Source organism: Leuciscus leuciscus (assembly GCF_965113295.1).
Source record: "Leuciscus leuciscus genome assembly, chromosome: 22".
Lineage (NCBI taxonomy): Eukaryota > Metazoa > Chordata > Actinopteri > Cypriniformes > Leuciscidae > Leuciscus > Leuciscus leuciscus.
In genome coordinates, this window is record NC_138746.1 from 2,142,169 (window position 1) to 2,166,660 (window position 24,492).

General features: G+C 35.2%; 2 protein-coding genes and 3 long non-coding RNA genes across 6 annotated transcripts in view; 2 read left to right on the forward strand and 3 right to left on the reverse strand.

The window, feature by feature from the left end:
* The window catches only part of LOC309486272, a 233,032-nt gene that overhangs the window by 162,135 nt on the left and 46,405 nt on the right, over nucleotides 1-24,492 (reverse strand). The gene's annotated exons all lie outside the window — the stretch shown is intronic.
* Nucleotides 1-24,492, reverse strand: part of LOC309486291 — a 77,642-nt gene that overhangs the window by 40,161 nt on the left and 12,989 nt on the right. The window lies entirely within an intron of this gene.
* On the reverse strand, nucleotides 852-10,292 carry gpr137ba (G protein-coupled receptor 137Ba). Its single transcript, XM_082153175.1, has 7 exons — nucleotides 9,534-10,292; nucleotides 7,229-7,278; nucleotides 6,906-7,128; nucleotides 4,490-4,639; nucleotides 3,434-3,562; nucleotides 3,207-3,328; nucleotides 852-2,147 (listed from the first exon to the last, which is right to left on the reverse strand). The coding sequence occupies exons 1-7, from the start codon at nucleotides 10,275-10,277 to the stop codon at nucleotides 2,045-2,047; spliced, it is 1,521 nt and encodes a 506-aa protein (XP_082009301.1). The 5' UTR covers nucleotides 10,278-10,292; the 3' UTR covers nucleotides 852-2,044.
* On the forward strand, nucleotides 16,517-18,013 carry LOC309486271. Its single transcript, XR_014201433.1, has 3 exons — nucleotides 16,517-17,242; nucleotides 17,331-17,411; nucleotides 17,499-18,013. It is a non-coding gene; the product is annotated as an uncharacterized lncRNA (long non-coding RNA).
* Nucleotides 19,634-24,492, forward strand: part of nid1a (nidogen 1a) — a 39,334-nt gene continuing 34,475 nt past the window's right edge. Inside the window, exons 1-2 of one of the 2 annotated variants that reach the window (XM_082153291.1) lie at nucleotides 19,634-19,995; nucleotides 23,864-24,172. In XM_082153291.1, the coding sequence (XP_082009417.1) occupies nucleotides 19,792-19,995; nucleotides 23,864-24,172 (513 nt within the window). In that variant the 5' untranslated portion in view covers nucleotides 19,634-19,791. The remainder of the gene's footprint in view (nucleotides 19,996-23,863; nucleotides 24,173-24,492) is intronic. The other variant, XM_082153290.1, reaches the window with a different exon arrangement.

Here is a 24,492-nt window from a genome sequence, read left to right on the forward strand (position 1 = left end):
AAATATATTTAATGTAGTCTCTCACTATAGAGGTTTACCCAACTATGACGACTTCCGCTTCTAGCGCAGCTGAACCAATCCTAATCAAGGCATTTTATAATAACATAAATCGCACACTGACTGGCATACCTCAAATGTGAATTTTGTAGCCTTTTTAAGTGCAGTAAGTAGCTAAATAGGCTATGCAAGTGTATTGACAATTCTGACATAGTCATAAAACATGTAAAAATATAAAGGAAAAATGTGAATACAAACTGAACATTTATGCTTTTTTGTCCTTTCAGTTCATAGAAAAGAGAAGCGTGAACATTATTTTGCCCGTTTATGCCCCACCGAAGAAAGAAAGTCATATGGGTTAGGAACAAAGGTGAGTACATGATCAATTACAACATCGATTATCCATTCAAATTAGTGGCCCAGATTGTATAATATTTATTTAGTTGATATATATATGAAGCTTTCTTTGTCCAGAGAGACACACCAACTCTAACAGTACGTCATGAGGCCAAGCGCTCTGTTGTACGTCTGAATGAATGGAGGCATTTGACAAAACAACACTCTTTTATAATGGACGAGTTACAGTGTGCATCTAAAGCATAGACTGTAAAAAAAGAAAAAGATATGAATGAGTATATTATTGGCAAGATCAACATTACTTCCATTGTTTACAAGAAAGCACATGCTGCTTCTGTTTAGTCAGCAATGTATATGTTCACTTGATAATGTATTTTAAGGGTTTATGTTATAACCTATCAAATTAATCAATGTTATTTAATTTTTGCTGAAATAATGCAGGTAATCTGATCCAGTCTGTGTCAATCCGCCATAGGGTTCATGAATCTCTAGACAAGTCATTTTGATAGTTTCTCTTTTATTATTGTAGAAAACAAAGTCGGACAAAGTCTTACAAAGTGACACATGAGTGCAAAAGCTAACAAAGATACAAACTGTACAGTCAAACACTGAAAATGTATTTATAAAAACAATGGACAACAATCCAACCACTAATTCTGAACATTTCAAAATAAATATTTATTTTTTTATTGTCTTCATAAAATTATCATTCTGTTAATGCAGTTGTCTATAGAAAAATGTGTATCTCCAAAAATATAATTTTTCCATGGGAGAGTGTCAATATAGTTTCACAGTTCAGGCCAAGTTTTATTAAACAGGTTTGAGTCCCAGATCTGAATAGAACTGAAATGAAGATGCTGATTTTGTTTATAGAGCAGCAATAACGAAAAGAGCAACAAAAGGTTTCAGAATGTTAGTATACTTATCTAGTATACATAATATATTAATTCATATATTCTTCTGTATATAATTGACAGTGTAAAATAGAACGCAATAATGAATGCTAAAAAAATTTGTCAGCATTGATTATGGAAGTATTTTTCCCATTCATTTTCTCTATAGGATGAAAAGTCGAAGGTATAAGAAATTGTACTTAATTTCTTTAATGAGGCAATGAACTACATTTCCCATGAGGCATTGCAAATAATCGAAGCAAAAACAACTGTACAATATAAAACTATTGACTTAGAGTCACTGATTATAAGACATTTTAGGTTTATATTTAAATACAAATATTTTAAATATTTAAAAACAAATATTTAATACAAAACAAATATTTAAATATGTATAAGTATTAGTATGTGGAATGTAGAGAGGTCGACTCGATTAATTTGCAATGCATCATGGGAGTGGGCGGAACTGTTTCCATTGTAACTGGGACTTCTCTAATTGATCTCTCCTCAGAATTATGGGTAGTGTTTTTGAAATCACATTTACTTCTATGGAAACATAAAGCAGGGCTTCATTTAGACGAGGACTCTATTGAAATCTGTGCATTATTGATAAGAATCTAATTCTTTATAGAGAAAATTATTGTTAGTTTTGTTTCCAGATCCCAGCTGTGGTATTATATTGAGATACCCTAATAAATATAGAAAAAAAACCAATCTGTGGTATGTACAATTACCCATGACTGATGCCACAGTGATGGGGAATGTGCAAAATAATCAAACTCCTCATTGGGAAAGTTCTAGTAGGGATTTAACTCCTCTGGAACTAGATGAGACTCTTCACCTTCGACGTTTGCGGTGAAACTGTTCCTGGAGCTCCAGTCATAGCTGTCCGGCGTAACACTGTGAATGAAGAGCAATGGGCAATGAATTAAACTGTTCTGGTCAAATGAACCCTCTGGTGCTCCTCATTTAGGGGTCACACTCATACTCCTCGCGGCCAAAATCGACCGAATAAACCTCGATGAAATTAATGTGCGACATTTTAGTCAATAATATTATTCTTTAATAATTAGTATTTTTAGGAGATTTCATGGTATTAAAGAATATTCACCTCTAAATTATGCACCATTTATTTATTTATAAGATTAGAACTTTTTTTTTATTTCAATTTATGCAGTAAGTCAAAAATAGAACAAAACTTTAAAAATCCAATGAATGATGGCAGATTGGTGTCATCTGGTGGAAGGAAATAAAGAAAATCATCTGTAATACCATGATGTGACCACTATGTGTATACACAAGCCACGGAGAACAGTGTTTTCAGACATAATTACTTACTTTTATTAGGTTTTGCATTTGGATATTTATTTAGATATTATTAGACTACTTTTTGGTTTGAAATATTTAATTTTATAGTGTCAGTTCTTCCATTATTATTATTATAGTCAAACACAGAGAATCCATAACATCAAAATATAAAAGAAAAAAATTACAAAAATAATAAGAAAATTATTTATCACAGTTTCAGAGGTTATCACATTAATTTATTTATTTTCTGCATCATGGCTGATTTGTGAATGGCACCCCCCATTGTTGTTGTTGTATTTCCCATTCATATCTAATGGCGGTCATTTTTGAGCACTAAGAGTACAATATTTTTTAAGACAATTTAGCCATTTTTTTGTGTTTTTGTGCCACAAAAGTCAGAAAGTTTTGTACCATTCCAATGAAGTTAAAATAAATAAATAAAAATCAAAACGTTACTTTGTTGTTCAAAAGTGACCGAAGAGCACCAGTGGGTTAATTCATTAAATGTGTGATGTTGTCATAAATTAAAGAAACACAACTCTCCATTGCATCACTTACAATAAGACCAGGAATGTGCAATTGGAAAGTGAATATTATGACTTGATTTTAAGTGATTGATTAAAGACTGAACACCAAACTTGACTGGCATACCTGGCTTGAATGTTTTGTGGGATGATACTCCATGCGAGGTCATCATCGCTGTCATAACGGCGCGGGTTGTCAAAGAAATAAGCTCTAGATGAGAACATGTGCCCAGGGATCACTGCTGCACTCTACCAACCATAGAGATGAGACAGTCATGTCATTTATTCCTGTGATTTACAGTCTTCAGTGTCACATCATTTTATTATTATTTATAAAAATTATAAATCTGGTACCCGATCCTGAGTCGGCTTACGGACTCTGAAAAAGTAGACCACCAGGGATGTGGGCAGAAGCTCCCAAACAAACAGGATCACCCCAAAAACCACATAACCAGTATCGCCCAATGTCGACTTCAGATCTGCCTGTAGAATAATATAAATTGCCAAATTCATTGAGACACATAAACCCTGTAAAGCCTGATATGTAAAATAATAGTCAGAAAAAATTTATATTTTAAATGGAACAGTTTAGTGAACTTTTAGATCAAATCTAACAAAGAGTTTGCATATGTGTATTCATATTTGATACATCAGGCTCATATACTGAGAATATGGAAGAAAAAACACCTCAGATGCCAAAACTGAGCAAAAATATCAGTCATCACTATATCTGCCAATAATACGTCTCAGTAAGATGATAAATGCTTAGCTTCATGATCAAGGCTCTGTATTTAAAAATATATATATGATGCAATAATTAGACCTATAATGAACATATACGTTTAATTATTGCATTATATTTTTGAATAATGAACATATTCGATACTCATAATTTCTCTAAAAAATGATGTATGTATGAATAATCAAGTAAACTGAGGCTAAATAACAATATCAAAGTTATTCTTACGTTTACTTGATAAAAATCAGATTTGACAGCAGAAAGACACGTGAAGCTCGAGCTAAAGGAGGACGTTTCTACAATTATACTAAAAGACTTTAACTTGATAAAACAGTCTAAACTATCAATCAGACTTAATAAAGACTGGAGGAGATTGTGTGCGACTGCAAAGTTTTGATCATTTTGATCAATTAGAGGGCTTTTGAGAAATTTGTGTATCAAATATGATACAGTATAGAGTTAATATATCATGAAAACAAAAGTACTAAAGACCCTCTTGAACGTTATTTAATTTACTTCCATTTTAAGTGCATTATTGCTAATTAATGAATGCTAATTAGCATTTGATACAAAGTGATACAGTTGATACAGATGTCTAGAGTCACTAGAGTTTAATTTGCATTGAACCTGGAAAATTTTTTACCTTTCTGTTATGTGTATTTGGCACGTACTTGGTCTGATACGTTGTACCAGTCGTAGTCGAATGAGTTGATGCTCTTGATTTTTGTCAGTGCCAGCACCACTAAGTTGTAGCACGCGCGAGACGAGTACAGGAGGATCACCGTCACTCCGATTACAGTCACCTGACACACAGATGATCCCTGGACAGATGAGATGAGACATGACATTCAGACTCGATTATGGTAGGAAACACCATCCAATTCATTTTACAATGGATAAAATATACAGTTTTTTTTTTTTTTTTTACAGGGATTCACATTGACTTTTTTAATCTATTCCACTCCATGGGGGTTTAAAAAAAACAAAAAAAAACACCTCAGTTTAAAATGTTAAAGGGGTGGTATAATGCTGTTCACAAGATCTGTTCACAAGTCTCTGATGTCCCCAGAGTGTGTATGTGAAGTTTTAGCTCAAAATACCCCACAGATATTTTTAAATAACATATTAAAATTGTCATTGTCACAAAAATGCACAGTTTTTGTGTCTGTCCCTTTAAATGCAAATGAGCTGCTGCTCCCGGCGCAGAGGGCGGAGCTACAACAGCATGTGTCCTGAAAATTTCAAAAACTTTTTTGTTTATGTTTAAATTGATGTCACTGATGTGGAGTTAACTATCTTCTAATCATTGATTATCATATTCTGTCAGCATATTATGATAATTCACATGATCATTTATAAATCACGTTCCCGGGGACGGGGATTATGTAAATTTTAGGGTTTGTGATGTCACTAACCCGGGAGGAATGTTGTGTAGTCCCAACCAGCCGTTTGTTGTAGTCCTTAAAAAGCAATTTCTTTAAAAGCAAATCTCTCCCTTTGCTTTGATCTTTGAGCGTTGTGACTTGGCATAATTTGTTCATGCTCAAACAGCAACATTACACACTAACTAAAGTTAGAAAAAGTGAAATCATAATCAACCACCCCTTTAAATAATGTTGTTATACTTGTACAATGACGTTGAAGAGAATGAAAAAGAATGAAATTGAAAATGAATCATTTTAAACTGGTTTGATGTTTGACTGTGTTCGTCTGCAACCCTGTATGTAATGCGTTTGTCTGTTTTAGCTGATTAATGGAATATGCATCACATCAAAAAGTCTAAGGAGGGTTAAAAAACTGCCCAACCGTCCAATTCATCTTCTTTAGATTGACATATAGTGGACTTGGGAAGACTGGCACATTTTCAAAGGACAACCTGCTTTTTAAGACTGAAAATTAAACCAAGATAAAGTATGGAAAATACACTGTAAATCTTTTTTAAGAGACCGTTTCCTTCTGGTTAGCCCATTAAAATGCTTTGCCTGTTGAAATGGATCATTCGTTTGTGCTGAGATTCTAGGATTCAAAAACTTGCTACCCGGCTAACAGGGAACGCTCTCGGAACTTTAGCAAAACATTTTTTAAATGTTACTTCTTGTTTCAGAATTATTCTCATAACATTTGCAAAATGGAATGTTCCTTTAATACTCGCATAACCAAGAAAAAAACATTCAGAGAACATTCATAAATAACGTTTTTATAACTTAAAGGAGAATGTTAGCAAGATGTTGTAAAGTTCTCGCCTTTTATAAACCACACCTGCCTTTCCTCTATATAGATTGTAGTATATTAATGTTGACTTTATTCCTGCTTTATTACACGGCTCTGTGGAATACTTGATTCTGATTGGTCAATCGTGCCATCCAGTGGTATATTATTCCTCGATAACAACCGCTGAAAACAGATAACGCAGGCTCATCCGGGTCACTGAAGTCAGCAGCGCTATACGCTTGCTAGGAACGCTTTTTCTTCGTGGAAGTTTTGCGTTTGGTGAGCTAATAAAATATTAAAACTCTGTCAAATCAATATTTTGTATACAGTTATTTAATTATGCCATCCAGTATCGAGGACTCGCTCTCTCTCGTTTCATACAAACGCAGCTGCTGCCATCTTGCGACTATTGTTTAGTACACTGTTGGATTATAAGATACAAACAAGTACGATTTTAAAACAGTTTCATCTCAAATCAATATCCCCATAATTATTTATGTGGCGAAATGCTGTGTAATAAGTGGTATGAACGTACGGTATTTCTTAAATGTCCGTCTTGATTGAACTTCCCGGGCTAGCAACTGCTTTGCATTTATAGACCTAATAAAATATTTAGACTCGGATCAATATTTTGTGTCTTAATTATTTACTTATGTGGCAAGTAGCCGCGTAATAAGCAGGATAATGTACATTCAGCCGGTTGTTATCTCAGAATAAACCCCTTCAGGCTGATGCAAGACCCTGATCCTGATCACCCTGTCAGGGTTTATTCTGAGATAACAACCGGCTGGATGTACATCGTCCCTTACATATAACGTATCACAGCTTTCATCTGTTTTGTTTTGTTTTGTCATTTGTGTATTTGTGTTTCATTACCTTGGACTCCAGGTAGATGTTGGCCAAAGACATCTTGGCGATCTTGTAGAGACACAGAGAGAGTGAGACGGCACAGAGGACAAACAGAGTGTCATTGATGGCCACGCGCACCAGAACCACAGTCTCTGTGTCGGTCTTTGTCATCTTCACCAGCAGCGCGCAGGTCAAGTTCACCAGCAGGAAGATGATGCTGATGCACAAGAAGAGCAGGTACAGCGGCAGCCTGACGACACAAGATATATATATATCATTAAAAATGATAAACAACAGTACTTTTAGAAGTACAGAAGTTACAGATGATAATTGTATGGATCCATATTCACCTGTATTTCTGAAGTTCTGGTGAATATTTAGACTTCGCCTTGAAGATGACCTGTCCCAGAAAACAAGTTAGTGTAAATATCACATGCAAAAAAAATTTTTAAGCCAAGAATGACACATTCAGGATCACCACACTTTGATCTTAACATAAACAAGATTGTTAAGCAAGCGCTTTTCAGGTTTACTGCTCGCCTCCATTATAAACATTGACATGTCAACATGTTCTTATCATATAAGATCTGATTTAGGCAGTTTGAAGGACTAAAGTGTATGATTATGTACTGTAAAAAGAGAAAATGTACAGTTGCTACCTTAAAGGATTAGTTCACCCCAAAATAAAAATTTCCTAATAATTTACTCACCCCAATGCCATCCAAGATATCCATGTCTTTCTTTCCTCAGTGGGAGAGAAATTATGTTTTTTGAGGAAAACATTTCTGGATTTTTCTTCTAACAATGGACTTCATTGTTTACCATCGTTTTTAAGTCCAAATCAATGCAGTTTCAAAAGTCTTTGAAGTGTTTAGACGGGCTGTACGTGATCACAGCTGAAGAAGAGGTCGTTATCTAGCGAAACGATAGGTTTCGGACTTTTTATAGGCGCCGGCGCGACCTTTCAACGTGATGACGTAGTTCCCTGTCCGTTTGTTGATCAGCTCAATCCGAACTATTGAAGGTAAAAAGTCTATAAATTATTTTTATTTTTGTTGAAAATTACCTATCGTTTCGCTAGATAACAACCTCTTCTTCAGCTGTGATCACGTACAGCCCGTTTAAACACTTCAAAGACTTTTGAAACTGCATTGATTTGGACTTAAAAACGATGGTAACCAATGAAGTCCATTGTTAGAAGAAAAATCCAGAAATGTTTTCCTCAAAAAACATAATTTCTCTCCCACTGAGGAAAGAAAGACATGGATATCTTGGATGGCATTGGGGTGAGCAAATTATTAGGAAATTTTCATTTTGGGGTGAACTAATCCTTTAAGGAGTTATTCCAAACTGATCTGACCCTTAAAAATTACATTGGTGTGAATTAAATTATTTATAAGAATTTTTTTTTTTACTTTTAATTTTAACCTAAAACTAAAAAAATCCAGTTCATTCTACACAGTAAAAGCTCTTTTATTCCAAAAATGCACTGTAAAAAAACCCAGTGACAACAGGATAGTATTTTTCCGAACTGTTCTTACCCGTATATAAGTAAGTGGACGTGCTCGTTGAACATTTAAAATATGTATTGTTGCGTTAAATCTAAATTAGTTGGTAGGCATGGTGTAAATGATTCACAGGTTATTGCTGTAGTGTCTTTTAAAGTGTAGTGTAAATGTATCAGACCGCAGTGAATGATTTCACTTCCCTTTTATTCTCACGCTGCACTCCCACACATATGATTCATTTGCAAATGCAGCTTTAATCACAATAAAACAGGAAGAATAATTCTACACTGCAACATCATTCAAACAAAATCAATTGTGTTTATACAATACATGTAAAACTGAATTTTAAGTGACATTAGCACTAGTGTGGGTGTGAATCAATAATAACCAGGCTCTTAAAGATGGACGTTTGAGCAGTTTTTAACCCTCCTTACACTTTTTAATGTAATGCATATTCCATTAATCAATTAAAACAGACGAATGCATTACATACAGGGTTGCAAAGGCACATCTTAGGGCTGTGCAATGATTAATCGCGATTAATCGCATCCAAAATTAAAGTTTGTGTTTAGATAATATATGTGTGTGTGTGCTGTGTATAATTATTTTGTATATATAAATACACACACATGCATGCATATAGGCTATTTGAGAAATATTTGCATGTAAATACTGTATATATGTTTATATATATTTTATAGATATATATAAAAATAACACATTTTTCTTAAATATATACATGCATGTGTGTATTTATATATACAAAAGAATTATATTCACATATTATGTGAACACAAACTTTCATTTTGGATGCGATTAATTGTTGCACAGCTCTAAAATAACCATAATGGTTGGATAAATAAGAAGGATTGACGTGAAGCAAAAAAGGAAAGTCGTTTCAGTGTAAGTTAATACAACAGATAATTTCTCTTTAGAATGAATTATGCATAATCAGATCAGGAACAGTATGAAAATATGTACATGATGTAAGCAACAGAATATCTCCTTTTGCTGTGCAAACTCCTTTTTTTGTGTGTGTGTGTGTGTGTGTGAGTGTAATCCGCTCTCATAAACTTACATGTGACCTGCAGTCTTAAAACCAGATTTTACCATTCAGGTTCAAAGGACAGGTTTGTGTGTAACTCACCTGTGCGAAGTAAAGATTCATGAGGCTGAGAGTGAAGAACTGCAGGCAGACGGGGAAACAGTAGAGCAGCCAGAAGGAGAAGGGTCCGAGGGTGTTCGCGGTCACACAGTTTCTGAAATAAAAGGAGAAGAGAAGCGCACGCAGAGCCGCCCACAGCAGACACAAGAACAGAAACACTGTCTGGTAGCTGAAGCGCTTGTGTCTGTATCTCAGCACCAGCCACAGCTGCGCGTACACGAACGCAAAGAGCAGTGTGTAGAAGACTGTGTACGCCACTGTTAAACCCAGCTTCACGAACGGTGGCACGGCCGGGCTGAGGGTCGGCAGAGGAGAGAGAGACTCGTTCTCCATCGGTCTCTTTTCCTCCTGGGCTTTTCCTCGTCTGCCGGCTTCTTCAGCTCCTCCTTCTCGTGTTTGTAGACGAGAGAACGAGCGTGCGAGAGCAGCGCTGGGATTTAGGGGAAGGAAATGAGAATGAAAGAGGAAAAGAAAGCATGCAGCAGTTCCTCGTACGTGAACCGCATTCAGCTGGAAGGAGGGCGTATAATATTGTGCAGCGAACAGTGAAAGCAGGAGGACGGGGAGGGAGAGAACGAGGGAGGACGGGCACTGTGACGCTGTGTTGACGTGCTTTACTGTACCTTTAACCCTGTGCTCACGCTTCCCACGGGATGCTCGTGCTTCTCTCTCTTCCCGGTATGACTGTTCACAGGTTTGCAGGTTCAGCACATGCACAAGCTTCATTAGAGCGTTATTTTATTTACATAATGAAACGACTTTATACTGTACAAACCAGGGGCAACTACAACTACTACTACTTTTTTTCCTTCAGTTGGACCATAAATCCATAAATCTCCATCTATTTTACTAAATTATACAACAGTATAGAAACTTGATTATTGAGTTAAACTGAAAGATTGTCTGTTTACAGGTTTGCACGTATCTGCATGAAGCTTCATTCGTTATTTACTTTACATAATGAGACACCTGTCAGCAATTTTAGTATAAATATGGGGCAGTTGCCTCTTTTTTGCATTTTCTTTTATGATTCATGATTTAATTATTTTATATTATAAATATTATATTTAATATTATTATTATTATTATTATTATTGTTTAATATTATAATAATGATAATTATTACTATTAATTAATCATTCTTATTCTATTATTATTTAATTTATTATTTAATTATTAGCTTTATATATTGGTATTGGAATATTGGAATATATTGGAATCGAATTTTATATATTGGAATTAGTGTAAATCATTTTTATTAAAATATAGAAGTGTCTATAAACTTGAATTTGGTTGCCATTAGATATTTCTAAATATTCATTGTTTTAGTGCATTCATACAGATGGCCCAACCTCACATGCAAAATGAAATATAGGACAGTAGCTTGTATTTTAAATTATGAATATTGACGAATTGCTTTTGTTTCACATTTGTGAATCGCGTTGGATAAAAGCATCTGCCAAGTGTATAAATGTAATGCAGAAATGTAGCGACAGTGTGATAATCTGTCATTCATGTCATCTGTTAGCATACAAAACACACATTTTATACCGTATTTTTTGATGTTGACAATTGAAAGTGAAATGATCATACTATACTTCTTTTTCCTAGGCAGAGAGAGAGAGAAAATGTTTCTGTGAAGTGTTATTTAATTATATATAAATTAATTTTAGTTTTAATTATAATTAAAAATGATCATTTAAATTTAATTTAATTATATGTATTAATATTTTGAGCAAGCTTTTATTTTTTATTTAATTTTAAGTTTGAGTAATTTTTTATTAGCTTTTTATATTACTATTTCAATTAGTTTAAGCTCAAGTTTTTCATCTAATATTTTATTATATTGTATATTATATTTTTTATTATAATTTAATAAATCAAATATATTTTATTTCATAGAATATTTAATTTCAGCTTAATTTCAAATATGTAAATGATTTTTTAAATAGTTTTAGTTAACAATAACAGCACTGAGTAAGTCTGACCTGTTTGTGTCACAGTCAGCCCTTTTTTGTTTAAAAATGGTACTAAAAATAGTTTCTAAACCTTTCCTCTCTGCTTAACCCACGTCTTTATTTTCATTCACGATGCTGTATAGTTCTTTCTTGTGAATTTGCCAAAATCAAGCGAAGCTAATTAATATCCAGACTGGATCGTGGGACTGGTTTTTTGACTGGAGACTTGTGTGTTACTGTAACCTCAGTATGGGCTGATTAAATCTCTGGTCTGATATATAACTTTTAAGTTTCACCACAAGCCTCCTCAAGCCGTGAGAACCTTCTCTGTGTCTGCGCCTCGACTTGGGACTATATTTGTGAATTATTGCTGATGTAGCGTGGGTTCTCGTTCATACAGTGACATGCAACTTGGCCCAGATGTCAGAGGTCAAGTACATCAATCAACAGTGCGGTAATAATCACATTAAAGGTCATGTGATGTACTTATAATGGGGAATGAAATGCATGCTTTATGTGTCTCAGATTATAATTTTGATCTAAACTTTGATTTTGATATAAAAGTCAATATAGCAGATAATAATATAATAATAATACACAGATAATATAATAATGTGTGGAATATCTGATTTCATTTTAGGTGAAATATAACCTAATGTTGACATGTTCTTGATGACGGACCATAAATACGATAGCAGGAGAAATAGGTTCCCATGTATCCGTTTGGCATTTATTTCTAACCTGTTTTTTTGGGAACTAATGGTGTGGGAAGTTGGTGAAGATGTCAAGCAGACCTCCTGCAAATGGGACCAATTCCAATTTAACATTCAACAGAAACCAAGCTGCCATTATATCTGCCTAGGAAATCGCCTAGTGTTAATCTGCATCGCTATTTGTACTTGTTGTGAATACGCAGGCCACAAGAAGTAATTAGGTAGGTTTTTTTTTTTTTTATATCACTTTTATTCAGGACATGCTAGCTGGCAACAAAGGATTCCATTCATTATGCTAAGCTAAGCTCACGCCGACCCTGTCAAACTAAAACAATGCATGCACTGAGACAAAAATGCATTTGCCCACCTATCTAAATGTGGGAAAGAAGGTGAATAAGCCCTATTTCAAAAAACAGTCGAGTGTTCCTTTAAGGTTGAGCCACTGTAGTCACTTCGACTATTTTAACGATGTCTTTACTAAGTAGTTCTGACCATCAAATGCGAAGAACAAGTCCGCATAAGTTTCCATTGCACTTATGGAAGAGCGGCAGGTTGTTGATCTTCACAGAAAAGAGTTGCATGAAAACGAGCCGCCGGTGGGTCGTGACAGACAGCCAGAACACTGCTGTCTTGCAGAGATGACTCTTGCGGACCTTGTCTTGATCAAGATAATACCTGATAATGTTGAGGGTGGAGACATCTTGAAGAGCAAGGTCGAGGTTCTGTCGGTCACATGACTTGGTGAGGTTGAGCAGAGCCTCATGAGTGAGCTGGACGCCCTCCTCCTCAATGAAAAGCTCCTTAAAGTGTGTAAAATAAACTTAAATTATCTTTAAAATATATTTAAAATGATATAACCTACATATGCATTTCACATTCTTATTGTGACAAGAAAACATCCCTACAACTTCTGAAAGTGAACATCAGTGTAGCATAAGAAGTGTTATTTTAACATCAGTGTAAACCACGGGGTTCAGGGGTTCAGGTTATCCTACATTAGGGTTATTTAACAACAGAAACTCAATAATCAAATGTAAAAATAAAACTCTGCTTAGTTTTCACTGTATGAATGAAATATATACTGATTCTTATTAAAGCTACAAAAGTTATTCAGCCGAGAGCAGCGAGTGATTTTCTCTTCGTCTTTTGTTCATGACCCCCGTTATTGCAAGCCGTTGCGATATGCATATCACGATATATACATTTGCGATCTTTCGATATATTGTGCAGAGCCTTCATGCACACGCCCAGATCGAAGGTGTTGATGGTATACTTCTGACCGGCCTCAGCGGTAGCCTCCTCAGACTGTCCTGTAGTCCTCAAAAGTCCTGTTTGCTAGCATTAGTCAAAGGAGCCAACCACCACGTCTCTACGATGTTCTGATGCAGAGATATAGGTCTTGCTAAACGGTTGCTAGGGTACTGTTTGGTTGCTAGGGCGTGGCTTCATAGCTGCCAATGATGATACTCCAAAGGCTGCTTGTCAGTATGAATGATATAAACCAGCTGCAATCCCTCTATGACATTCGGATTTGAAGATATCCCTCTTTGGGTTTGGGTTGCTAGGGTGCTCGACAATGGTTGCTAGGGCATGGCTAGGAAGTGTTGAAGTGTTGCTGTTTGAACATCGTACGCCCGATCGCTTAAAAAAAGATATCGCACACCTTTCCTCAATAATCCGCACGATTTGACGCCTCATTCATGGATCTGTGACAAACAGGTCTAATGCAGGAAACTATTGCAAAAACAAAATAGCTAAAGTTACAGCCTTATGAGCCTAAATAGCCTGTTTTTCACCAATAAAGAGTGGTTGTACCATGTCAATGACCTTTCCATTTGATTCCTGGTTGTGTGGTTCAGGAGATATGAAAATCTGCATTTTTCGCCCGTAGCGATGACATCACTTCAAGATGGCCGCCAAACGAACTCCATTGGACATTAGTTGACCTCGGAAACATCAAATATTCTTAACTAGACGCCATAAGAGTCCCGAAAAAACAGGTTACAAAAAAATGCCAGACGCGTACATGGGAACCTATTTCTCCTGCTAGACTAAGTGATATAATTTTTGGATTTTTAAAAAATATATATTATCGCATTATTGTTCAAATTGGAGTCATGCTGCTTTATAATGCATATTTCATGTAGCAGGATTGAGAAGAAAAAAAAATCAGCATTAAATACTGTCTTCCTTTAAGTTTAGGAGTGTGAACTTAAATGTAATTGGCCACAATGAATACAATAAACACAATGAAATGACAGAACGAGGAACTAAAGATGTTAAACACAATCACACAACAGAGGGAACTAAACTGTGACACTATATTAGGGCTAAGAGAAATACACAAATATACTTTATTTTACCAATGTGAGGGAAGATAAAATACTGTAAAATATGTATAGGTATGATTTAATTGGTTGAATTTCTCTGTCTTTTTTTATGTGGGACTTTTATGTTTGGTGCAGAAACATTTTTAATTGGCAAAATGGACTTTTATTTTGACAGGATAACACCTTGGAGGAGGAAGGCCTTCTTTAGAGAGATCTCAAGCCAGTTGAGAGGAAGGAGGCATGTGAGGTGATCCTTATGGAATAATTACCCATCAAGATTCAAGAGAAGACTTGTTTTTTTGGGGGGTGTTTTTGCTATTTCGTCACGTTTGGAGGATTATTATCATTTCCCTGGACATTTTGATTAATTTTTTGGGGCTCAAGGACTTATAAGGATTCACATATAAGGACAATACTTCTCGGTCAAGCATGGACTATTAGATCAAGGACTCTCGGATAAGTTTTATTTTTTCTGATTTGACTATTGAGTTATCAATATACTTTGTTGGTTAACCTGCTTATATCTTTGTCTGATTTCAAGTGTTGATTCAGTTTTTCCCCTTATTCATTAATGCCTTGTGAGTGCCCTAAACTTTTAAGGTACTACTGGTTTACTTAAATTGCAAGCCCAGTTTGTTACATAACTTAGTCCAACACAGCAACTAAAATATTCAGATTATTCATACGCGTTTTGTTCAAGCTTTCCATCTGGTAAACGCCCTTCATGTTGTTTTGCTCCCCATTTTTAAAAATAATTTTGGTGTCATTGAGAAATGATGAAATGCGTTCTTCCATAATGGTCTATACAATGTATGTATATAGTTAAACATTTATAAAATAATGTCTGAAGGTGGAATTTCAAACATTCCTGGAAATGGCCCACAAATGTTGTGCATATTAAAGTAATTCATTCTGACACAACAGTTGCATGAATTTCTTTGAACTTCATTCCATTTTAATATGATGTACATAAAGTCAAATTTCTAATTAAAATTCAGCATTCAAATTTTATCCATTCAACTTTAGGAATCATAATTATTTCTCACTTCAGTTCTGAATGCTTGTAGAGAGATGATTGACCAGTAGATGGCGCTGTTATTTAATATTTCACAGCACTTACTTACAGTTTATTTGTTTTACCTTCATGTTGTTTGATACTAACCCCAATCCCCAATTAACTAAAGTAACCATCCAAATCAATTAGTTTACATTCATATTCATCACTTGACAGTGAGCGATAATCTGGAATGCTCTCGTGTCACTGTTCGTTTGCACACAGTACAGTGAACTCAGGATATTACTGCCATTATTGTGCCGTTTCAAAGGGAGTGTGATTGTGCCAAAAACAAGGCCTTGCTCTTTTTGAAGAGCTCTTTTGAAGAGCTCAAAAATGCTCTTTTGGATGGTGCTCAATTATTATATCATCAAAAGATCAATCGCTGATGTTTGTTTAATGTCGCTGCATTAATTATGCAACATGATGTTAATGAGTAGGACTTCCTGATTTGCTGAGACAATAAGCGTTGTCATGAATATTCATTAGGTTATGTGACTGGATGCTCCATGAAAATAACAACGTCAAAATATTAATAGTAAAAATTACAAATCCATGAGCATTTTCAATCCTGAGATGGAAAGAAAGCATTTTTCTTTTTTTCTGTGGAGCATATGAATATTTAAACAATGTTCAAACGACACTCAGGCTAAGTATATATATACACACACACACACACACACACACACACACACACACACACACACACACACACACACACACACACACACACACACACACACACACACACAATGTTGCAGTAGAAAAACACGTACAGTGTGTGTAAAGATATCATATATATTATTGTAGTTAGTAGCCTATAACAAATATTAAACAGAATAGTTTGCAAGTCACAAGTCAAGTCCTGAGTCAAGACAGGCAAGTCCAAGTCAAGTTGTTGCAAGTCCTCGAGTTTAAGCTTCAAGTCTTAAACAAGTCATTAGTGCTTTTTGCAAAAATTAGTGTCTCCGTGTTAATTACTATAGTAAAGGAAATGTATACTAATTTATATCAGGAAGGCTTTTAAAATATGTTCATGACTTAGCAGTTAAATTTCATGATTGCGATAAAATTTTCACACAAAAAAGGTAGGTCTAACATGTAGGTTATATACAGAAATTGAATTTAAGTTGTCAGACACTTCACAGTCTTCACTGCATAAATTATACATTAAACATTGAATAACATTTGTAGTTTTACTAAGGATTAATCTGTCAAGCGCAGTAAGTGATTTGCTCTTTTTCTTTTGTTCTTTGATTATCATTAATAACTGAGATCACACACTTATGGATGAAAAAAAAAACTCATGGGAAAAAAATGGATGCTGTGTTAATTGCATTAAATATTTTTAATGCATTAAACTGAAAAAATAAATAAATAAATTGCATAGCTTGTTAAATTTGACAGCACTAATATATACATTTACAAACTTTTAAGTTAGATGTCATTAATCATAATCACTTCTTTTATGCACCCCACATTTAATATACTGTTTTATGAATACAATGTATAGTTGTTTACAACCTGGCTTTGTGTTTGTCTGTCTGTTTAATAATTTTTGTTACATTTTCCAGACAGCTGATCAGAACTGGAACCCGTGTCTTCTGGATGAGAAAGCCAAGCTCTTTTCTTTAAGGTTTAAAACGGGTCTTTTTCACTTTCAGGGTTATGAGTGGCAAAGTTAACCAGTATTGTTCACTAATACCGCTTGTTACTTCATTTAGCTCGTACGTTTGGACAATCTGTTTGCATACTGGAACGTGAATTCAGAGCTTTACTCCAACCACAACCCTGATGAGGCTCTGGTAGGCCTTCACATCTCCGTTTCATTCATCTGTGAGTCTGAGGAAAATCTCCCATCTTCATTGATTGTTCAATAGTATTTTTCACAGCGGCACCTGAAGCACAGAGTGTAGCTGTCCATAAACGCTATCCCTCAGGATTATCATTTCAGTGAGTTCCTTCTTGCTTTTCATTCTCAAATGTGTATTCAACAGTGTTTTATGATCATTTGTGACACTGGACCACAAAACCAGTCACAAGGGTACATTTTTTTTAAATAGAGACATATACATCATCTGAAAGCTGAATAAATAAGCTTTCCATTGATGTATGGTTTGTTAGGATAGGACTATTTGAACATCTGGAATCTGAGGGTGCAAAAAAATCGAAACATTGAGAAAATCTCTTTTAAAGTTGTGCATTAATGTTGGCGATTGTGCTGTATTCACTCACAAAAATACATGTTTTATATATTTACGGTAGGAAATTTACAAAATATCTTCATGGAACATGATCTTTACTTAATATCCTAATGATTTTTTGGCATAAAAGAAAAATCTATAATTTTGACCCATACAATGTATTGTTGGCTATTGCCTTAAATGTTTTTTATTTTTTTTTATTTTTTTTTTATTGAAAATAACAGCAAATACAGTTTAATCTACAATAACAATAGAATTATAAACAGTAGACAAATAGCAAGTTCAACAAAAAATAAAGTAAAAAAAATAATACATGAAAAAAATTTAATTTGATCCAGGGGTAACATGTAAATTAATATAAATTCAATAGAGATAGAAATGCCTCGAGTCCCTTTTTGTTTTCCTTATAAAAAAGCATAAATATTATACTTTGTGCACAATGTAACTGACTTTAAAGCTTTGGCATTGTTGGAAGAAGAGATAGTACCCAAATAACATTTCACGTCATTGCAAAAAATAATAAAAAGAGGTTTGATAGACAAAAATTTACACTTGTGTACAAAAAATTTGGCTAGAAAAATAAATAGATTTACAAGAAAATACTTGTCTTTTAGATTTTTGTCAGAGTTATAAAAACCAAATAAGACATCCTTAAACCCCAAAGAAAAATTGACTGATAAAGAAGCACGTACAAATAGACAAAATTTCTTCCAAAAAGTAGCTACATGAACACACTCCCAAAAAAGGTGAGGTACAGACTCGTCTTCCACTCCACAGAAGGAGCATAGGGGATCCAACTCAGGAAAAAAATTTTTTGATAAAAAGATTGACTGGGTAAAATCGATGTAACAACTTGAGTGATACCTCTTTAACCTTATTAGTGATTAAATATTTGTTGGATAGAGACCACACTTTCTTCCAAGGAATATCATTAAAACAATTACTCCAATATGATATTATAGAGGGGACAGTAATAATATCATTCTGAAAAAGTTGTCTAATCTTTCTTTTCCTAAGCTATTGCCACAAGTATACCCGTGCGACTCGAGACTGGTGACGTGATCCAGGGTCACATATGATAAATATTTTATTTTGTTTTGTTTTGGAGTTTGACTGCTGTGGTCACTATAAACAGTGTTTGTGAAAAGGCGAATAATGCTGTTTTTTTGTTGTTTGTTTTTTGCCACAATGTTTGTGAACTGGCAGGAGTTGCATAAAGACTATTCCGAAAAGTTATTTTTATGTAAAAAGTTAAATATCAACAGTATATTGGTTTGGAATGACATGAGAATATTTTTTAATTTTTGGCTAACTTTAGAAGACTTTTGTCCCTGTGATCCAGGGTCACATATGAAGTGAATGTGAAGTTTGGAATGATTTTACTTATCGCGCGAAAAAAAAAAAAAAGTTTTAGTCGCATAACATCGGTTAATGGAAACGCCGTCATTTCGCAATAGTTTTTTGTCGACATTTAGAAAAATTCGCAAAAGGTTTGCGCAAATCGGTAATGGAACGATGCGTGTGCATTTTTCCCCCTCTGATTCGATAAACTTGCGGTACTTCAGCGTCATCACTACGACACGGCTTTATTATGGCTTTTCTTCACACAGCGCGCGTTCCGGGACAATGTCACTAGGTCCCCAACCCGGCATCAATCCCGGGTCGTGTTTGCGTTCAAACACAAGGCGTTTTGGCAATTTCGCGCTGTGTGAAAGTGGCTTAAGTCAAGTCCAAGTCATGCGACTCGAGTCCACACCCCTGCCACACACACACACACACACACACACACACACACTAACTTGGCTGTTTCAGATATGTTTCCCACTGTCAACTAACATGTGTCCCTATGCAGTAACTGCAATATAATCTGCATCAGCGTAACAGTTTTAGGGAGGAGCGCGAGCCTCACTCGGACACGCGCGTAATCTTCAGCCACAGCCAGTCCCTCTCAGGCAGCTTCAGGTTCGGTTCGGGTCTGGAAATGGGTCGGCAGGGGCAGAGATGGTCAGTGTGGATCCTGCTATTTGGATTGTCAGTGTCTGTTAGCGGGATAACACGACAGGAACTTTTTCCATTCGGGAGGAACGCAGGCGATCAGTCTCTTAATGAAGGGAGCGATGAGACGCACGAGATCACTCTGGAAAAGCTCGTCACGTTTTACGACGAACAGTTCAACAAGATTTACGTGAGTGTTTCAGTTATTAATCATATTCGCGTCTACTGTACTGTGATACATCTGATTCAGGAATAATATGACCCTAGAACAACATACATAATATTTAATTGCCATATTAATGCGTTATGTTCGTAAAATTGCCCTTCAGGATGCAAGTTACCTTGGTGTGTGTGTATATAAACTATAAAAAAGCTCTAAAAAAGTACTTTAAACCCAAATTTGGGTCAAATAGTGACAAACCCAACCGTTGGGTTAAAAGTTTATTTTAAAAAATTTATCTAACAGTTGGTTTGTCCATGTTTGACCCAAATTTGGGTTGAAACAACCCAGCATTTTTTACACTCACATATTTGAATGCATACATACATACATACACACATATTTAATTTATACATATACATACATACACACACGCATATATATATATATATATATATATATATATATATATATATATATATATATATATATATATATATACATACATAATGCATACATTACACACACACACACACACACACACACGCAGCTGTCCAGTGGCAACATTATACGTGTCTACTGTTCTTAGATCAGTCAGGGTGTTTTCCAAAGTAAACAGAAAAAAGAATGATAGGTTCACATTGCAAACGCTTTGCTGTTTGTTTTTGCCATGTTTTCTTGCCATCTGATTTTATTGACACAGTGCAAGTACAAGTACAATAGCAGCAGATTTGGCAATGAAACAGGCAACACACACAAACAGCTCATTATCCTCCTCCTAAAATAGAAATGGTGTTCCAGTGCTAATTGAGTAACAGATCATTTAACAAGGTTTTGAAACAACTTGAGTTATTTCAGGTTTGCTTACTGAACGCCGGTTTATTATCCAGTCGACTGATCTGTCACTATTAATATAGTATGCAGAGTGTAATTTATTGTTTTCTATTGCATTTTATACAGAATAGATGTTATTTTATGCATGCAACATATGCAATGAGAACAAATGTAGGACAAGGATGTGATTTTATTCACTGAGAATTGAGTGATTGATTGCATTGATGAATCATTAACTATTAGAGTAGGAATGTTTATCACAAAAGTAAAGAGTCAGTTTTGCTCTCATGAGTGATTCTGTAGTTAAAATACTCCAGACACATTCCTGCATATATGTGTGTTGATCGGGTGGATTGACTCACGGACCGTTTTAAATGTGGTTGGAGGACTCGTACATCTTTATGGAGAATTTTCTCATAGGACTTGACTAACAATAACATTCATAATTACAATCCCTTGAATGCTTCCTTTCCCACAGGTTTCCTTTGCCAATTTCCTTTCCAGGACAAGCAATTCCTTTTGAGCTGTTGTGGTTCTTACCATGAACTCTTTTTATTTTAGCAGAATACATTGCATCTTTTCATAACATAACATAACATTTCTGTTGATTTGTAGTTGACAAAACTCCAGTGTTTTAGAGCAGATTATGAATGAATGGCAAAGTCACAAGAAGGAATGGGACGTTTCCTTGAGGATTTATAGGATCTCCTGCTGAATAAAAGTGCATGTGTTTGTAGCATTTGACAACATCTGGAAATGCAGTCAAAGCACGCACATCTGTTTTATTGAGATGTTGAACATTCATTGTACAAACGATTAAAACGTGCATTGCATTCCTCATTAAACCGCTAAAACTAGTACTTTTCTTCATTCATTCTTAACTACAATCTGTACTCATGTTAATTAAACTTTGTTTTAAAACGCTTATTTTCCTCAGATGAATATGCTGAGATGATGCTATTTAATTGCCAAAAAGGTTTAAATACAGTCCCTGTGCCTGAATGTAGCCCTATATAGTATGCATTATGCATTTAGCAGACACTTTTATCCAAAGCAACTTGCAGTATGTGAACATATATTGACGTACAGAGTATTCATGAAACAATACCAGGATGACCCACCCGGAAACCTCTTTGAAAACAATCATTTTGTAATTCTCTTGGGTGACGTTGTGGCACAGAAACAACATGCTTTAGCCATAATACCGGATCAGTGAATCTGGTCAAGAATAAGACCAAGATTAGGCCTTTGAATTTGTCTGATTTTACTTTGTCTGTGCTGAATAGGCTTTGAGGATTTTACTATCAGAGTAACAAAATATTTGACGTTATAGTCTGAATGTAGAGACACTCGAGACTTTGTCTTTGATATCCTATTATCTACTAAATAAGTCACACATCAGTTTAAAATGTGCATTTTGTTGTCATTTGTGTTACATTGCATGTTCAGAGTGTGTGTGTGGGTGTTCAATGGACTTTATTCCCTAAACCATCACAAACACACACTCAGTTTCTGTTGATTTTAGTGCACATTTGAGTATTTACTCTTTTAAAGGTTACTTATTTTGTTTTTATATAAGTTTTTATAAAAGGTTGCAGTAGCATGAGAAAAATAGGGAACTTATTTAGTCCTTTTCTACACACGTGAATATGTATTTATTATTTATTATTACTACTATTATTATTCTTTTATTAAACATTATTAAAGGGATGGTTTGGAGTAAAATCAACCTAGGGTCCTTTGCACCATGACCTCGAGCCAAACACCCCCCAGAAGCCTTTTTTCCCTTGGTTGAACATTATTAAAGTTAGAGCTTATTTAGAGATATCAGCCGGATGGTTTAGTGCAGCCGCTAATGGATCCTATGATGTATCTCATAAATTACCCCACTAATAATGCCCAGGATGGTACCAAACTTCTACAGTAGTACAAATAGGTTCTGTACTCATAAAACGAGGCATTGGAAAGTTTGTAAGTACATCAGGAGTTTATTTAAATAACACTTACATAAGGATGTAGTGTAACGACGCCCAGTTCCAGGAATGCACTAATATTTTGTTGGTAGTGCCAGTTTGCAACAATTGTTAGTTAACACTTTGGAAAAAATAATAATTTGTCGTGACACTACATCCTTATGCATTGCTTTCTGCTAGGACTTTTACGTGCTTTTCCCAAATCCCTGAAGTGACGTCGACGTCCGGGTTAGCGGTAGCATGAGCCGTCAGGAAAGTGTTTTTTAAATAAACTCCTGATGTACTTACAAACTTTCCAATGCTTCGTTTTATGAGTACAGAAGCTATTTGTACTACTGTAGAAGTTTGGTGCCATTCTGGGCATTATTAGTGCGGTAATTTACGAGATGCATCATAGGATCCATTAGCGGCTGCACTAAACCATCCGGCTGATGTCTCTAAATAAGCTCTAACTTTAATAATGTTCAACCAAGGGAAAAAAGGCTTCTGGGGGGTGTTTGGCTCGAGGTCATGGTGCAAAGGACCCTAGGTTGATTTTACTCCGAACCATCCCTTTAAATCTATTATTTTTATTATTATTCATTATTGATAAAAAACAAAACAAAAAAACATTTTTGTCCAATAGTTTTATTTTATTCTACTTAATTTCCGTCTTCTGTTTTCTCTTTCTAGACAGATACTGTCAACTATAGAGATCATAAGTTTGACAAATTCAGATTTTTATTAAATTATTCAATTCAATGAGGTTCTACATTGAACACTGGGGTTCTTGACTCTCTTGACTCTTGATGGTTGCATAATACTTTCACTGTAAAAAATGTTGCTGCAATTAGTTATAACAACTTAACATTTGTTGAGATTACTTGAATGTCAAGTATGAACACTTACTTTTTAAAAGCTGAAACAACAAGTATATTTACAATTTACAAACTTTTATTTTAGATGCGATTAATCGCGATTAATCGATTTGACAGCACTTGTTCAAAAGCATTAACGGAACAAAACATCATTGTGTTCTGGTATTTTACTTGATTCCCATCATCAGTATCTTCTTCTGTAATATTAGTATTACTATTATATCCCACATCTAGATCAACACCAATGGATTTGCTGCCCTGGAGAAGCCGACAGGAGAGTCAGAGTACCTGGGCAACATGCCGGCCAGTTTTAAGATGATCGCTGCTCTACAAGGCGACCTGGACACCAGCGACGGTGTAGGAAAGGTCTTCTTCCGCCAGGACTTGAGTCCTGCTCTTCTCCAACAGGCGGCCGATCACATCAACAGAGCCTTTCCCGAGGATGATACGGTGAATCCCATCCACGCGCTGGTGGTCACATGGGTGGATGTGGCCTATCATAGGGCTGAGAGCAGAGGAGACGGCCTGGAACACACCGGAAGAGTGAGGTTCAGTTTATTTGTGGGCCGTTACAGTCATTTTACCATGCATTTTTTAATTGTGACCCTGGATCACAAAACCAGTCACATTTTTGTGGCAATAGCCAACAATACATCGTATGGGTCAAAATTATCGTTTTTTCTTTTATGCCAAAAATCATTAGGATATTAAGTAAAGATCATGTTCCATGAAGATATTTTGTAAATTTCCTACCGTAAATATATAAAACATTTATTTGTGTGAGTGAATGCAGCACAATCGCCAACATAAATTGACAACTTTAAAGGCGATTTTCTCAATGTTTCGATTTTTGTGCACCCTCA

What these genes read in the sequence shown, in the direction of transcription:
- gpr137ba (XM_082153175.1), bottom strand. Translation starts at nt 10,277, where the DNA reads ATGAAGCTTGTGCATGTGCTGAACCTGCAAACCTGTGAACAGTCATAC. An exon ending in CCAGAACTTCAGAAATACAG is followed by an intron (nt 7,129 to 7,228) that starts GTGAATATGGAT and finishes TTGTGTCGTCAG; the next exon opens with GCTGCCGCTGTACCTGCTCT. An exon ending in GTAAGCCGACTCAGGATCGG is followed by an intron (nt 3,329 to 3,433) that starts GTACCAGATTTA and finishes TATGGTTGGTAG; the next exon opens with AGTGCAGCAGTGATCCCTGG.